General features: G+C 33.0%; 2 protein-coding genes across 3 annotated transcripts; both read right to left on the bottom strand.

Moving 5' to 3' along the window:
* Positions 1-77: 77 nt before the first annotated feature.
* LOC110807289 (NAC domain-containing protein 54-like) lies at positions 78-5,053 on the bottom strand. 2 transcript variants are annotated; one of them, XM_088213557.1, is made up of 7 exons: positions 4,969-5,053; positions 4,368-4,707; positions 2,742-3,019; positions 2,154-2,486; positions 1,192-1,617; positions 901-979; positions 78-800 (listed from the first exon to the last, which is right to left on the bottom strand). In XM_088213557.1, exons 2-7 carry the CDS (start codon positions 4,522-4,524, stop codon positions 97-99), a joined length of 1,977 nt encoding a protein of 658 aa, XP_088069683.1. In that variant the 5' UTR covers positions 4,525-4,707; positions 4,969-5,053; the 3' UTR covers positions 78-96. The 2 variants fall into 2 exon arrangements, with proteins under 2 accessions (XP_088069683.1, XP_088069686.1); XM_088213560.1 differs by lacking the exon at positions 1,192-1,617.
* Positions 5,054-9,248: 4,195 nt separating this feature from the next.
* LOC110807280 (Regulator of chromosome condensation (RCC1) family with FYVE zinc finger domain-containing protein) lies at positions 9,249-16,938 on the bottom strand. The gene is made up of 9 exons (XM_088213546.1): positions 16,438-16,938; positions 15,234-15,320; positions 13,914-14,003; positions 13,722-13,808; positions 13,114-13,305; positions 10,939-13,008; positions 10,703-10,849; positions 9,927-10,585; positions 9,249-9,661 (listed from the first exon to the last, which is right to left on the bottom strand). The coding sequence occupies exons 1-9, from the start codon at positions 16,489-16,491 to the stop codon at positions 9,541-9,543; spliced, it is 3,507 nt and encodes a 1,168-aa protein (XP_088069672.1). The 5' UTR covers positions 16,492-16,938; the 3' UTR covers positions 9,249-9,540.
* Between the last annotated feature and the right edge of the window lie 1,107 nt (positions 16,939-18,045).

The following is an 18,045-nucleotide window of genomic DNA, read 5'->3' as shown; positions in this document are numbered from 1 at the left end:
CTCGAATCTTTAAGGAGACTGGTTACCCTTTCACCTAATTAATAAATGAATAACTAAGAAAAATTAAAACCCAATAATTAAGTTTTAAAACTAAAGTTATATGATATTATTGTTCACCCACATCCCACAAAGTGCCAAAGCAACAGCAAGCACAAGCCCTAATTTCTTCATGTACACATTACAACTCGCAACCAAGTCCTCTGTCGAACTTCCGTTGACATTGCATTGAATTCCTTGATACCACTTATTCATGTTAATGTTCTTCTTAAACCCATCTTTTTCTCGTAGATTGTCATGATCATCCATCAAGTAAGTATTCTTCTCTACAATGTCTTCTCCGATATAAAAACAATGCATCAAGAGAAGCACAATAGTGAAAGCAACAACACTTGATATCTTTCCCCATGACTTTATCGATTCGATGATCCTTATAAACTTCCATCTTCTGAATGACTTGAAATTCTTTGAAAAATCATCTTTACTATCAAACCTTAATTTCTTTTCTACTTTATGTATAGAATATGATAAGTTAGCTGGCGATATTGTTGCTAGATTTAGGTGAACTTTCACTGTCTCTGAAGGCACTATTTGGTGAAAGAATGTCTTGGCTACTTGGCGACTAGAAACAAACATTCCGTGATTAACTTTAATTTCCTCAACCACCTCAAAACTTGGAGAACTTGTCAGCTCATTCATATTTCCGTCGTCTAAATATTTCTGATCACTCGTATCATCATTAACAAAATCAAGAGAAAAATCATCATTAAAACCTAAATTGGCATTATGATATTCTGAATTACCTGCAAATAAAAAAAATATATATAATTTAGTAAAATCTAAATAAAAATAAAAATAAAACAAACAAGAAAAAATCGATAAATGTAGCTGAATTTGTACTACCTTGATGTTCATTCTCTCTACTTCTCGAAAAACTTGAAATATTCTCTATTGGAATTATCTTTTGATCTTCGACAAAGCTCTGGAAAGGTAGTAGAAGAAGAAATTTGTGTTTACCACTTGTTTACACACACATGTATAATATTAGATGAAAAATGTATAATTATAATAAATAAATTATCGTAATTTACATAAACTGTGAAATAAGAGAGTTGAATTAATTATCTAAAACGTTTAAATAAAGAAAAAATTTAATTTGTTATTCATATTCTAACATGAGGTATAAAATTATACCTTTTCAAGATCTTTGTCTGACATGCCTATCCATCTCAAGTTCTCTACCATCTTTTCTGACCCATAATTTCTTTCTGTATCACTAATCTCTATTGGCCTTATCATATTTGGATCTTCCCATGGATTATATGGGTTAAAATGAGCATCTTTGCCTATCAAGAAACTAAAATCATTAGATAGGCTACAATTTCCATTGCTCCATGTATTTGAATTGTGGTTGTTGGGTTGATTTATCAATTCTTGAGAAACATGAGCAACTGAAAGAATTTCTTGTAGAATATCCGTCTCATTTGTGCTTTCTTGTATTGAACTTGATTGTTGTAGCATTTTATAACCGTTAAGTCCCACTTCAGGGAAGTCTTCAACTTGCAATGGTGGTAACGAGAATTTATGTTGTAACCTTGCACATTCTAATGCTATGTCAACCTATAAAATAAAAAAAAGAAATCTATATAAAAAAAAATGTTAAGTAATTGACTATATTCATCAATTCTAAAGTTCTAAAGATTTTAAAGTAACAAGAAATTAAGTGTCTGATGATATGTTAATAATACATTAGCATAACACTTTTTCACTCCAAAGGCCAACATTAAGAATGCATAAACACACGATAATCATAATACATACAAATTAAAGTTTACTAGAAAAGGAGACAAAAAGATTTAAACACTAAATGTTTGATTATAATATCAAACGAAAATGAATCCATCTCAACAAAGGCCCAAATTTGTGTGAATAAGAAGAAAAAAACATTATCAAATAAATATGAAAAAATAAGCTATATCTAATGAATTTTTTTTGCTCAAAGAGTATCTTAGTTTTTAATTTCCGGGTCCTAATTTTTAGTCGCATAGTTGACCCGATAAAATAGTTACAAAATTAAATATAGTTAGATAATTTTTGTAAAAATAATATATTATATAATCAACTTATCTAATACTCAAAAAACTAATCTTACATACCTTTGATGGAGGGTATTGCATTGTTGACGTGTAGTTTGAAAATGAAGGAGTCGAGAAGGTAAATGCATCATTTGACAAGAACTGAGTCCATTTATGATCATCATGATCGGACGGCTCCGAAAAAGATCCATTGGCTATTTGGGGTGTACATGTTTCCACTGGAATAGAATACCCTGGACTCTCCAAATGATCATCACATCTTCCTTCCGAGTAAAGTTCCATGCTTGAGGAGTGTTCACTAGTTACTTGATCAATCTTTGTTGTGGAGAAATGCTCTCCAATCTTGGGCACAAGTGTGTTTTTCTTGAACACCCGGCAAAGGGCATACGCATCCTAATGCATATATATAAGAAATATGGGAAATATATATGGTTAGCTTATAATAGTTATATATATTGGTTTGCTACTTACATATGTAACTAGGGTATATTTCCGAATTATCTTTTAATAAACATAATCGTAAATATATATAAGGGTCTTTGTTTTATATCTGTGTGGAAGTACTATTATTTTGTACTTTTTAGGGTAATAGAACTATATTATAATTAATGTATATATAGATGAAGATGATCATTGAAAGTAAATTACCTGCAATCCGGAAGCAGTTTCGCATTCCCTTTCATCGAGACGATATTCATGCATGACCCAATCCGTTCGAGCACCATGAGGTGCACGACCTCTATAGTACACGAGAGTTTTCTTCATTCCTACAGCTCGTGCTTGAGAATTCACCTTTCTATCCTTCCCTGTTGCTTTCCAGTACCCGGCTTTTGTTGCTCGATTCGTTCTTGATCCGTTTGGATATTTCCGATCCCTGGGACTAAAGAAATACCATTCTAGATCCTTGCTTGGTAGTAGTGACTTTCCTGCAATAATATTTCTTGCTTTGTAAAGCTTCTAAAAGATAAAAGAAAACAAAATTATGTTGATTTCACCTAATTAAAAAGAGTACTCATTCATGGAAGATATCGATTTGGACATTTCAAGACCTAAAACATTGCTTCCTGAGTTCATTTTCAGAGACGTGTACGTGCATGTATATTTCAAGATTAGGGTATTTAACTAATTATTGCGTGTGAGTTTAATTTTTTTACATGATAAAATCACACAAAACCAAATAATATATTATGTATGATGACTACAGCTCACCAACAAGTGAACTATGTGTTTGTGTGTGTGTATATACACGCGCACACACAGTCCGGTTATATATATGTATATATAAGCGCCCGATAATATCTATCTCGGGTAAGATTAACCTTTAAAAACCTGTTTAACCCAGAAAAAAAAAAAGAAAAATCGAAAGCAAAAGAGACAAAAAGCGTCTTCGTTGCTCGGACATATTTATATATATCTGTCTCTCTCTCTCTCTCTCCCTCTCTATATATATATACATGTATTATAGAGATGGCCTTTGTTTCAGATATGTCATACATTCTTTCTCAAGTCATGCTTTTTTGACTTGGATTTCCTACTGCATATCTTTGTGTCCACAACTGGAAACCCTAAAGGGTGTAGAGACCACACAGAGCTAACTATGGTGGGGTTTCCTTTTCCATTAAAAGTATTAAATAAATTCATTGCCGCATGACATTGTTTTAACGCTAAAGCTTTTTCAATTTTGACCAGTAAAGAACATTTAAGGTGTGTAATTAGACTAAACAAAATTAATCAATATACAAAATAAAATTATTAGAAAAAGAAATCCCAAGTCACCTTTCGGAAAAGATGATGGTGGGTGATCACTTACACAATATATATAGTGTTTGTCTTTTTTATTTTTGGGTGAATAATTAAGAAAAGGGTAATTTTATCTTGCTATTTATTCACACTTTTCTTTTTTAATTTTCTTGATATTTAGAGAGAGAGCAATAACTATGGTGACATCCTAATTGTATGTAAATATATATATATATATATGTATATATGTATGTACACACGTATATGTTGGTTATTCTTTATTCTTTACTTCACTGAGCCTTGGTTGGATATCAAGAAAGATATTTATGTACATATTATATAATTATGGAGGAGCACAAAAGCTTGTATATCTTCTGAGAAGTACTAAAAGATAATTGTCTAATCTTATATCTAGTTAAATAGGACTGGTTATATAGTTTTTAGAATTAAAAGAAACAAAAAATGAAGAATAGAGAAGAACAGACAAAAGAGACGAGATATATACATATATATATGTGCATATATAATACGTACCCGGTAAATCCCACGGCTCACACTTGTAGAGATCAACTTCAGGGATGATCTCGAGATCAATCTTTCGGCCGTTGATCTTTCTTTTGAGATAGTAAGAAACGAGCTCCTCGTCCGTGGGATGGAATCGGAAACCAGGTGGCAATGAAACAGGAGCCATTTTCTTTCTTTTGTGTAATTTAAATCTCTTCCTCTATAATATCTATAAATTTATTCCCTCTCTGGACCTTCTTCCAGTGATATATATGTATATATATCTTCAAATGATATATATATATATATGAACAAGCGACCAGTCCCCGTACCCTGTTAAAAAAAGGAGACCAGCAGCCTAGCACGCCAACTGTACACAAGAACAACAAGAAAAAAACAACTTGATCAATCAAGTGAACAAAACCCTAATTAGCATAAACTCGTATATACATATATATACGAACAAGAAACATAAATCTCACAGCTTTCTTGAAGGGTATCTTTATATACATGTAAACCTAGATAATTTATATCTAATTATCCATAGTGTATATACGTACATACCATGATAAGGAAAACAGGAAACAGAGAAGGGAAGAAGAGGAGAGGAGAGGAGAGGAGAGAGAAAGACCTGAGGAAGAAGAAGAAGAAGATCCAAGAGAGAGAGAGAAAGAGAGAGTGAGAGAGAGAAGTTGGTGGAAATGGGTGGGTGGGTATATGAAGACAAAAAGAAAAGAAAAAGAACTAAGAGGCCAACAAAAAGCAAGTAGGGTAGGGTTTCCTACTTTTTCTTTTTCATGTGTTTCTCTTCCCATCGTTGATTCTCATTATCGTTCTCTTCAAGCTTCTCGTCTTCTCCTCTAATTCATATATTTATAATTCTAGATATATATATCTATAAAATATGTGATCAACGTATGATAAGAAGGATTGCTTTATGTCTTCAATTATCCCATGCTTCGCTTATTGTCCTTTCTAGGAATATGGGTCCCACGTGATTATACAATTCTAGTTTTATACCTTTTTCATCTCATCATGATATATATATATATGTATATATGTATATAATTATGTATCTTCAAGCACCCACTTAAACTATGAATCAATATTTCCCTGTCTGATTTTGGCAGCGCTATGGAATAAGTTCAATGAATGACTGAGGGCAAGAACATGTGGGTTTAATTTAACCAAGATGCTACTCAGAATCAAATACAATTACTAAAAAAATTACCAAAAATGAAAATCCCTATTGTTAGCCCATCTCTCCCACCTATATATATATATATATACATATATATAGACCAGTGAGTAAGGTTAATACATAATAATTAGCATATAACTAAAAGAATAGTTAGTTGTTAATTGTTAATTATACAAAGATTAACACTAAAACATAAACCAAAGGGGATTTTATTTATTTGTTGCTCATTATGATTGATCTTTGCTTAATTTTAGAGGAGTTCAAGCATATTGATGAATACTAAGTAAAGGGTTTTAAAGAATTGATCAATTTAAACACTATTTTATTAAATGCGTGGATATTATTTAATATGATATTAATATAATATATAAGATAAATTATCGTCATTTATGCAACTTCTCTACAAGAATAAAGGTATGAACAATTATTAGTGGATTCAGTAGAGTTAAATTATAATCCGAAAAAGTTCTTATTAGAGTTATTTGGAGTTAAAAGTTCATCACAGCAAAAGTTTCCTTGAAATTTGTGAAGAAAATTATCGCGAATTAAGAGTTTGTAGAAAGGGGTAAAGATAGGTAGAGACTATTAATGAAGCTCAAACTAAATGGTTTGAAACTCATTTTCTTTAGCAGCGGGTGTTAGGAGGCAATAGTATGTCAATTTGATAGTTACGAAGTTTCTGATCCTGACGAATTCAATATTAATTTTATTAAAAAAAATTAGAATATGTTAAAATAAAAGGTCTTGATATTCGTGCACAACTTCCAAACTAGGAAGGTATTTATGATGTTGATAATACATTGTTCAATTTTCTTCGATTCTTTAGTGCAAAAGCACAATAACCCTCTATGGATTCTATATTTATCTATTTCGTGGGAAGTATATATAAGTAGAAACTCGTACGAAGCTCATACATAGTAGTAATGTTGAATTATATAAATTCTAGAAAACCAAAATAAATTTCCTTAACAAAATAATCATCATCCAAAATTTACATGCATGAACTAGCTAGCTAGAATATTGGCCGGCCGACGTGTACAATAAAGAAAGATTTGCCTTTTTGTAAGAAAGCTTATAAGCAGACATGTAAAGCCAATACTTATATATATATATATATATATTCATTTCATGTAATTAATATATTTTCCAAAAAGAAAAAAAAAAAAAAGAGATTACTTAAATTTTGTTTTAACACGCAAAGAATTGATGAAAAGCTATAAATTCCACACCTTAAATTTTCTACTGCAAACTAATCATCCCACCGTATATATTATTACTATCTAAATAGCTACCTAGTGATGCCATATTTATGTGGCTTTAGAGATATGTATGTATATATATATATATATATATCTATATGTGTGTGTGTGTGTGTACATGCAATTTAAAAATTTTATTGAAGAAGCATCTGGTAAAACAACAAAACGCAAAAGAAAAAGAAAAGGTTGGGGGGTGGTGGGGAATTGGAAGATGATACGACGTCGGATGGTGAGCGGAGCAGAGGGAATTGGATGAGACGACTCTACGGTGCAACAAAGTATCATGTGGGGCCAGAGAGGTGCCACGTGAATAAAAAAGCTGCCACGTGGAAGATCAGGATGACTTGCCAGTCGTTCTCAAGATCCTTTAATTTTATTTTATTATATATTTATAATAATAAATAATAAAAAATGGACGCTTTTACTTTTGGATGAATCAATGAATGTCTTTTTAATGATGATGCTTTTCTTTTTATGCAATTATCATCACCATCACAACATAAAGATTCAGTTTTTAACTTCCCATGTGACAAACAGTTTTTATCCTTATAATTAATATATATTATTATACTTTCACCCATTTTATTTCATGAATTTACGAATAATTCCCTAAATACTTTTTCTAAAAAAACAAAAAATCATAGAAAGTACGAAGCAATTAAGATTTTCTTTTTTTTTTTTTTTAGATATCGAATGCCGTTACTAATTCACGATATGACATGTACGTAATGAAATTATTATTTTTATTTTTGGATACAACGTAAAGAAATAAACGAAAACAAAAGTAGGATCTAGAAAGAGTACATTTTAAACTAAAAATAACACAAATGAAGTTTTTGTGGATAGTGTTAAGGAACGTTGTAAATAGATATTGCTGGGTCTGAAGATTAAGAGGAGCCGAGAAAGTTTAATTAATCAAGTGGTCTGCGTAACGGGTTACCTTTCTCTATAGACATATTGGATCTTGATGTCCCAATTAAGCTATAAATAAATATATATCGCTTGAGTCACGTGAGAATTAACATTAATATAAATAATATCTTTACTGAGTGCTCTATTCAATATTTAAACTGTAAGATTGCTATCAAGTTTGAAGATGGCTCTGCGTGCGCCTTGTTTCTAAGTAAGTTTAAGGTTATCGAGAGTCCCCTAAAGTTCCGTCTGTAGTACAGAACATGTATCAATATTTCTGCTGAAGCCTCTCGAATCATTTCATTATTGATTTATGACAATTTTTATGAAAGTTTTCTTTGGATGAAGTTTTATTTTTTTACAGCGTATCATAATTTTGATCTATTTTTTTTTATAATCGATTTAATTTCTGATTTAAAAAAAAAAATGTCTTGGTTATATTTTATTTTTTTTAATAATTTTCAATAAATTATTTTGAATAATTAATAATTAAAAAATTATTACAAAAAAATATGACTAAAATCAGCAATAAAAATAATCAAAAGGGTAGTAATTGATAACTCTAAATACGATAACAATATATTAATTATAATAATAATGTAATTAAAAAAAAATGATTAGAAGACCTAATGATGAATTAATGATTTCCCCGACGGTCTAAATGGGAAAGAAAGAAAGAAAGAAAACTTGATGTCACATGAACCCAAAACCGCAAAAGTAGAAAATAATAATAATAAATAATTAATTAATTAATTAAATTCAATATAATATATATATATATAAAGAGAAAAGCAAAGACGTTTCTCGTTCATACGTTAATTAATTAATTAATTTTATCCCAAAAATAATATATAAATATAATCAAAGTGTATATTCTTTTGTAAGCCTTACTATTAAACCGAAAGTTGAAACGTATGGTTTAAAATATTAAGAGAAAGTAATATGTATGTATATGCATATATGGGTCAATATGAACAAAACTTTTTTGCCATAAATAAAAGGGTGTTCACATGGGGTCTCCTGCTTATTTGTTGATCCTAAAAGAAGGCTTCAATAAAGTAGAAATCCAAAGAAATCCTTTGAAAATCGGCCCCATAAGTATGTGTGTATATACATATATATCCATATAAAATTACATATTTCTTTTGTTTGATGTATTTAAAATAGCATAGGTAATTGAATTCTATGTTACTTAACTTTCAACTTATAAAACAATCGTATACAATAACGGTGTCAAGAATATTGTAATACGCTTCATCGAAGCCTTCGTACGATACATCAAAATCCACAGCCGCCCTCTGATCCAAAGGCTATGCTCGGGCCAAGATAACTCGTAAATCCGAAACAATGAACTAATCTTCTCCACGCGACGTTGTATTAAGATACGATTTGTTTCGAAGTTTTACGTGAGTAAAAATTTAGTACACCCTGCAAGAATTTGTCCGGAACTATATTTCGAAATACCAACCATAAAACTCAATGTTACTATACTAATTTATACCGTATAATGTGTACCAGGCTTGTAGTGAGAGAGAGAGATAGAGAGAGGGAGAAGCAGGTGGTTTTATTTTATTGCTCATCTGTACAAAGAGGCATAGAAGCCAGAGACCAATATGAACAAACTTGAGCAAGAAGAAGAAGAAGAAGACGAAGAAGAAGAAGAAGCTGTCTACCTACTTGCATTGCAGGGAATCTGTTGTGTATATATATAAATTTACCTCCATTGAAGGACCCTTAACTAAAGCAAAATCTTTGGCACTGTTCCATATGGGAACCAATGCAATTTTGATGAATCATCAAAAGAAAGCAGAGGAAAAATAATAACGAATAATTAACTTCTCATTTGATTTTGATTTGAACCAGTGTATCCATCAATACCATATTTCTGATAAACTACAACCTGATTATCTTCCCACCACTTCCCAGCTTCCTTCTCTGTGAATCGCTTCCGGCTGCAAAAACACAGGCCAAAGTTTCCAATGATTCCAAAACATTCCAACCATATATATGTTTATAACAATGCCACAGGCAAGTGTAAGAACAGATTATTTGAGACCATCTCTTAAACGAGAAGCATATCGGAATTATTCTGGTGTTGTAATGTTAGTTGAAATTTTTAACCTTGAATCGGCCAGGAAATTACCATGCACGAATATTAACCTATGGACATGTATACATACAAGAATTGGTATCGATATCTAGTCAATAAAAGATTACCTGAATCTCACGCGCTTTAGTCCCTTCTGACCGGAAGGCAAAGTTGTAAACGTAACATATACACCAGGTTCATACTGTTCCACCCATTCCAGCTTTGAAGCTTTAGATACATTTTGCGGAGGTTCTGTTGCGGTAGCAAGTGAAGTCTCCAGGGATCTACTGCTCTCATGGCAAATGGTATTACCACGCATGGAATGCAACTTACCCGAGGAAATAATAGGAGAGATACATGAATTGTCCGTTTGTCTTTCTTTCGGTGATTTGGCATCAGAAGGCACACGAGTAGCAACAGGCATAGGATGCTCGAGGGAAGGACTTTTTCTATCCACAAGCTTGGTTATGGGTCGACTGGCATCAGTTACATTATCCATTTGTCTTTCTTTCGGTGATTTGACATCAGAAGGCACACGAGTAGCAACAGGCATAGGATGCTCGAGGGAAGGACTTTTTCTTTCCACAAGCTTGGTTATGGGTAGACTAGCATCAGTTACATTATCCATTTTTCTTTGTTTCGGTGATTTGACATCAGAAGGCACACGAGTAGCAACAGGCATAGGGTGCTCGAGGGAAGGACTTTTTCTATCCACAAGCTTGGTTCTGGGTGAGCTGACATCAATCCCAGTTTTCGTGGAAGATACCTTCCCTTTCATGGTGTGAAGCTGCACCAATAAAAATTCACATCAAGAACAGCTCAGAGGTATAGAACAACACATCCCATTTCCATGAGTAAATACTTCGTCGAAATGGCCATTTATGTTTGAAACTATAATAGTTACCCGTAAAGCCAAAGCCTTTATAACTTCTTTTGCAGCTTTCAACTTCGATGCTTCCTCCTTCGCCAATAACCATGTTTCCTCAATTTGACGTTGACATTCTTGAATCTTCTGGTTCCCAAGGTGACATTGTGTTTCAAGATTCCTAGCCTTTTTACAAGTAAAGACACCTTGGTGAAAATTCAATGAATCAATGTATAAACTTTGAAAGAGAAGCAGAAAACAGTATAAGCATGTACCTCAGCTTTCAGCCTCTCAACTTCTTCGGTTAGCATCTTATTTGACTCGGACAAACTTTTCTCCGCATATGGAGAATTGCATTCAGTAGCTTTTGACCCTCGAGGAAGCTTAAGAAAAGATGGCGAGTCAATGAAAGATAATTGACTTTCAGAAAGAGCGATGGACATCGCAGGCTTTCTATTGAGATGCCCCAAAAGAGGTAGTACATTTGGCAACGAAGCAAGTTCTGAAAGATGCAGCTTTTCTTCCTGGTTTTTCAATGTCTTCCTTTCACTTTCCTGGCTTTCCGCATTACATGGTTGTCTAACTCCATTTTTAAGTATTGTGTCTTGCCTCTCGTCCTTGTCTTCAGCTATTGGCCTTTTCGGAGTCAAAAGTAGCCTTGGACTTTGATTCTCCAACTTCAGCGACCTTCCTGATTCTGGGAGCTTGTGGAGATGATTAAAGCATGGATTGCAGACACGAGATGGCTTGTTTTTATTTCGTGCCAGCGAGGCATTTATAACTTTCTTGTTACTACATCCATGGCAGAAGAGAAGACCACAATTATAACAATTATGCTTCTTCCTGGTAAACCCGAATGGCATTTTGCATTCACTACAAGTTGTTTGATCATGAAGAGAAATTGATTTGTGTAAACAGATTGCCGCTGTTAAATTTGAACGACAAATTATATTTTCCACGACCCTATCTTTCAAAGCCTCAACAAGAGTGGGAAAGTTCCGGTCTCCAGTATCACCTAATCCTAACTGTCCATTTGCGCCCTTGCCCCATGTATAGACAATTCCACCAGATGTCAAGACTGCGATATGACATGAACCTGATGAGATCTCTTTAACAAATTCCCCTTTTAGCTTCCCTTCAACCATTATGATCGATTTGTCATTTGCTCGTGGATTTCCTAGTTGTCCATGCAATGAACTTCCCATTGTGTATACTGTACCGGAACTGGTAAGGGCCACGGTAAACATTCGTCCGCAAGAAACTTGCACGAATTCATGGTCCATAAGTTGGGTAACACATGTGGGGAAAAGCCTTCTGTCTTCATCGGAATGTCCCAGTCGCCCTTTATCGTTGTCTCCCCATGTAAACAATTTCCCACTGGCAGCATTGTATTTGTGACGGTCAATCATGACTTCTACAATAGCAGCCGTGTGCCATGGGCCACATGAAACAGATTTGACTTTAGTACCCCGGAGAGATTCTACTTCTTTCGGTTGAGAAGTACTTAGCAGATTCCCATGTCCAAGAACCCCAAATGTTCCCTCTCCATAGGTAAATAATTGCCCAGAAGTGGATATAATTGCTGTGTGCCACTCACCACAAGCAACAGCAGAAACACTTATACCATCCATAGAAGCAAATAGTTTACGTGGAAACCAATGGCATCGATTCCTCCCCTCAGCCATGAAATCACCTCCATGATTATTGTCACCCCAAGTATACAATTCACCTAATTCCGAAACAGCACATGTTTGATATTCACCACAGGCCACGGATTTTATACAGACACCATTAAGGGATTCGACAAGTTTTGGATGTGCCACATCCATGTTGACTCTGTGTCCGAGCTTCCCACCATTTCCCTCTCCCCAGGAAAAGACTTCCCCCTGCTTGGTCACCAATGCAGCGTGTTTCCCTCCTAGAGCTATACTACGAACATCGAGCATCACTGTCGAATCTAGCAATTTAGGTAGTAAAGTATCATGTTCAAGTCCGTTTTGACCATCACATCGATCAAATCCACCTCCTATGTTTCCTCCGACTACTGCTTCTCCCCAGATCATGACATCCTTCAAAATGTCATTCCTTTCTATCCGTGGAGACCCGTAAGTAGGAGCAACAAACCGTTGAGACGGCTTTTTAGGATATTCTCTGCCTCCATAATTTGACCCCTTGAGGTTCTCCTTTTCATTATATGCATAATTCGGAACTACAACATCTGATACATCATACACTCGCGACAAACTTGAATCCGATGAATAAAAGCTATCGGAAGAATAAGATAGTCCATCAGAGAAACACCTCTCCTGGAGTGACAGAGAAGGACTTCCACATAAACTGCGTACCTTCAAGACCAGAAACAATTGAGTCAAATTACTTAAATAGCAAGCAATTTCTCATTATATATGAAGCAAAAGAAGTAATTTTAGAAAATGTTGGAAAATTAAAACCTGAGAAAATTCAAAACCATCTTCAAGTCCGAGATTATGCTTTCTTCGGATATAACCAGCTGGACTATTGACACAACTTTGCACCCCTCGGCGGCTCCTGAAATCACTGAATGTTCTGAAGTGATGACACTTGGATATCACTGCTCTCAAGCCTACGAACCAAGAATCGGCCTGCCCTTTGTCCTTGCATATCTAAGAAATGATAGGGAAAACAAGATCAACTAAATATCTCAGCTAGGAAAAGGAAATCTGTTAAGGTTATGTTTCGAATGAATAGAAAAAAATTTGTGCAAACCTGAAGTTAGTTCAATTGGTGAAGAACATAAATTTTATTAACCGAACATAAAAGTTGACCCGACATAGAATCAAACAGAACTCAAATGATGCATTCCAAATTCTGTATGAGGTTCACTTTTATCATCAATACCATATGGAATTTGGATTCATTGCTCCAATTCTACGCAAAATTCGGGATCAACTTTCATATTTTAAAGACAACTTTTTTACCATACTTTACAAATGAATTCTACAAAATTTATGGATTTATTTCAAACATAGTCTAAAACAGGTAAGAGAATACTAAAGCACATCGAGCTTTCCAAAGTTACCAGATCAAGGGTGCGTTCACCATTTGCGTAAACAAGCGAAAATGACTGTTCCTCCCGATCTGGTTGAAGTTGCCTCTGAAAGTTTACCTATAACAAGCATGACCATTCACTTATAAGAGTAAAAAACATCACCCTGGAGCATCATAACAACAACCTACTAATTGAATAGAAGAAAATAGGGTCAATACATACAGTCCTCTGTCCTGGTATAATTTTCGTTACTGAGCTCAATCTCAGTTGCTTTTCCTCCTGCCCCGAGTACCAAATCAGGTATTTTTCATCCTGAAGTACAAAACAATGCCAGTTTTGATCGGTAAAAAAGAAACTGAAGAAGGATAGAAAACGGAATACAAAAGAGGTCATAACAAATTACACTTCAATAGGATCACAAGGATTTGAAATAGAGGGTTGATTAATTTGATTTCACTAGTTTTCCCTTTCCAATATTGCAAAGCAATAAAGTTCGAAACATGAGATCAGTCGAGGAAAAGCATGAACCACAAATTCTTCCCTTTTCATTCCATCAACATAGGCTTCGGAGTTAAAGCATAGTTCAAGATAGCTTCTATTACTATATCGCCCAAACATTTTTGTTTCATAGTCAAAGGATCATGACTTAAAAAAGCATATATTTGTAAGCTAACTAAATTCAATAGACAACTAAACATAGTATGGCTTGACAAGTTCCGTATTTTAATAGCATGTCCATAGATACTGAATGTATAAAATGTACAAGTTCCTATGTGTACTCATTAGGAGGTTGCATTATTATAAATATGCATATGTTATCTCATTAATGAAATATATCTATTTCTACTCAAAAAATAAAATTTAAAACAGTCCACACCATATTAACAAACAGTACCAATAAGCCAAATCACTAAATTACATTTTGACAGATACCGTTCTGAATGTCAATTTAAGGCCCCACATAATAACTATATCAGTATTCAACGAGCAAAAAATAAAAGCAAACAACCAAAAGAAGAAAATGAATTATAATCCACATTTTCACGTTGTTGCTTTCGCAGTTTTGGCCATTTTCTTTCCTCAAGATAAACGAACTGATCAAGCACGAAAACAGACCAAAAAGAAAATATTTCGGATAACACTTGCTTTTGTGTTATGATAGGTATGCATGTATTACCTAAGCAACAAAATGTATGTATTTCTACTCAAAAATTAAAATTTAAAAAAAAATCAAACTTTTAGAACAGTCAACATCATATTAACAAACACTACCAATAAGCCAAATCACTATATTACATTTTGACAGATACCATTTCAAATGTCAATTTAAGGTCCCGCATAATAACTAAATCTGTATTTAACAAGTAAAAAATAATAGCAAAGAAACAAAAGAAGATAATGAATCATGATCCACAATTTTTACGTTGTTGCTTTCGCAGTTTTGGCCACTTTCTTTCCTCAAGATAAACCAACTGCTCAAGCATGAATCACTGGCTCAAGCACAAATACAGACCATAAAGAAAATATTTCAGATACACTTACTGTGGAGAGCCTAAAAGGGCAAAATTTAGGCTTCCCTCTCCTTCGACATTTTAAAAGATACGCACCCTTCTTTATCGCCAGAATTGCCTGCCAATAGCTTGATTTAGAATACCGTAGACAAATGATTCATTACAATTGAGTGCAGACTCACTTTGAATACATGAATAGCATCCTTAGTTTCATCAAAAACTAATAACTACGATCATGAAAATAGTGCTATACCAGAAAATTATCAGAATTCAAGAATCTACAGTAATTGTGCAGAATAATATAAGTTGAAAACAAACCCAAACCAGAAAAAGAAACAAATGTGCACGGATAGAGGAAGAATTCAGGGCATTCAAAAAGGTCCAAGACTATTGTTAGTTGAATCAGAATTGACCTAGAACATAAAGGTGAAAACTTTAGACAATATAATTAACATTAAACACTTTAAGCTGTCTAATTCAGTGATTTGAGGAAGAATTCAGGGGATACGAAAAGGTCCAAGACTACGGTTAGCTCAATCAGAATTGACCCAGAACATAAAGGTTAAAACTTTAGATCATGTAATTAATATTAAACACTTTAAGATGTCTAATTCAATTATTTGAAATATACCCACAACAAAATGTAAAAAATAAATTGAAAAACCCTGAAAATCTAAGAGAAATTCCTAAAATTTTACTATCAAGTAATATCCATTATCAAGAGAACTCTAAAGTTGTCATCTTTATAGTCAATACAGGAATTACAAATCATTAATTGGTACTGCATAAACGTAATGAACAGCCCCTCACCCAAAAAGAAAAAGCCAAAGTAAGTAAAACACAAAAATGAATTTGAAAATTTTTCAAAACTGTTCATGAACAGAATCGAAAACCCAGAAAAAGAACAAATTTTTAAATCTCCTTCCATAACTAGCATCCCCATTGTACTTTTTTCAGCGTTCTCTGATGATTTAAGATCCAAAATAAAATTTATCCCAAAATGCCATTTAAGGATGTGAAAACAGAGGCAATGAGAGATAGAAAGAAAGAAAGAAAGAAGAAGAAGAAGAAGAGGAAGAAGAAGAAGAGGAAAACATAAAAGTTAAAAATGAAAATGTAAGAGAGTGGAACCAAAACTATAATCATGGCTCAAATCATCATCTTGCAAAGCTTAAAAAAAATAAATAAATGAAATAAAATACAAACAAGAAAGGAAAAAAAAAAAAAGAAAGAACCTGTTCAATAGTTCTGTCATACTGGACTGTCGTAGAGTAATCTTGCTCAACCATTTTTACAAGAGAATCTCATCTACCTTTAAAAAAACTCTCACTCTCTCTCTCTCTCTCTCTCTCTCTCTCTCTCTCTCTCTCTCTCTTCTCGTTTAGTGGTGAAAGAGACAAAGGAGAAGCAGGGGAGAAAACCTTAAACAGCAGAATATAACTTAGAAAAAAACACAAAGAAGATGAAATCTTCCTCTGCTTTGCTCGGACCACAGAGGGGAGAAGTAAAGACTTTCAAGTGTTTTTCTCTTCCTGGGTTTTCCTCACATACTTATATAATTATCACTCATATAAATAAATGTGTATGTCTATATATATATATATATATATAAAAGGATCAGGGTAGTAGTAGAAGAAGAAGAAGAAGAAGAAGAGGTAATCTTTTTATTAATTTTTCTTTCTCTCCTTTTTTTTAGTGAATAAATGTTCTTCCAAAACTGTTGGTTTTGAAATTCGTGCAGTGGAGTAATTGAGTTTTTTTTGTAAAAGCAGAAGTAAGCTAAATCAGATGCACGTGTGCAGCTCTCTCGCTTTAATAATTTTCTCCTTCTTCTTCTTCTCTCTCTCTCTGCTTTATTTTAATTTAGAAAGTTTTAATTATTAAATAAAATTATTCAACACATGCCTTTTCTTTTGTCCTTTTCTTGGTATCATTTTCTTGTGCTTTTCTGCTTTGTGTTTTTTTTTTTTTTTTAAGAATTAAAACATATGTAAATAATTTCTATTGTCATTATTATGTGATAATTAATTACTCAATTAGTAGTAATTAATGTGATTCATGTTTTTTTTTTTTTCTTCCTCACCCAAACGAAGAACATGAAAATAATTTGAAAAATAATGAAAGTTGTCTTCTTCTTTTTATGATCATTTTAAAGAAAGCAATTTAATATGTGAATTAGTTGGGATTATTATATTTGTTGTTGAATTGTGTTTTATAACAAATACAAATCTATATTGTTTTATTATAAATTATATTGATTAGTTCAAAATTTTCGTAAATTATATATATATATATATATATATATACCATATAAATACACAACACCCTAATTATGGGTATTTGGAGATTTCTTGTGTAATTAATGTGGAAGAGCTTAAAATTTTCCCTTTGATTTTGCTACTTCAATTTTCGTTTTCACCATTTTTCTTCTTTACAAAATTGGTAAGAGATGTTGATAATGGTAAAACACTGAATTGAGAGAAAATTTAACAATAGCAAAATAATTATTTTATAAAAAGAAAAGGTAATAAATTACTTAATCATCGTGTTATTAATTATAATACCCCTAATTAGTTTTAATGTAATTAAAATTAATGTATAAATATAATCTTTTAATTTTTGAAATTTTGTTTAATGTAAAAATGAAAAATATTAATTGGAAGATGAAATTGAAAACAATTTTAGGAAAAATGTGTGAAATTTTGGGTTCTGATGGTATTTTTGAAAGAAAAATTGGAAACTATGAAGTTAAAATGCAATTTAAGAAAATTGTACCACGTAGGACGCACAGTCAGCAACCCCGACGAACTGGAGCGCGCCGCATGGCAAGGCACGCAGACGCG

This window comes from Carica papaya, chromosome 1, assembly GCF_054855325.1.
Source record: "Carica papaya isolate Zhongbai chromosome 1, ASM5485532v1, whole genome shotgun sequence".
In the NCBI taxonomy this organism is placed as follows: domain Eukaryota; kingdom Viridiplantae; phylum Streptophyta; class Magnoliopsida; order Brassicales; family Caricaceae; genus Carica; species Carica papaya.
This window is presented reverse-complemented; position numbering and strand designations above follow the sequence as displayed.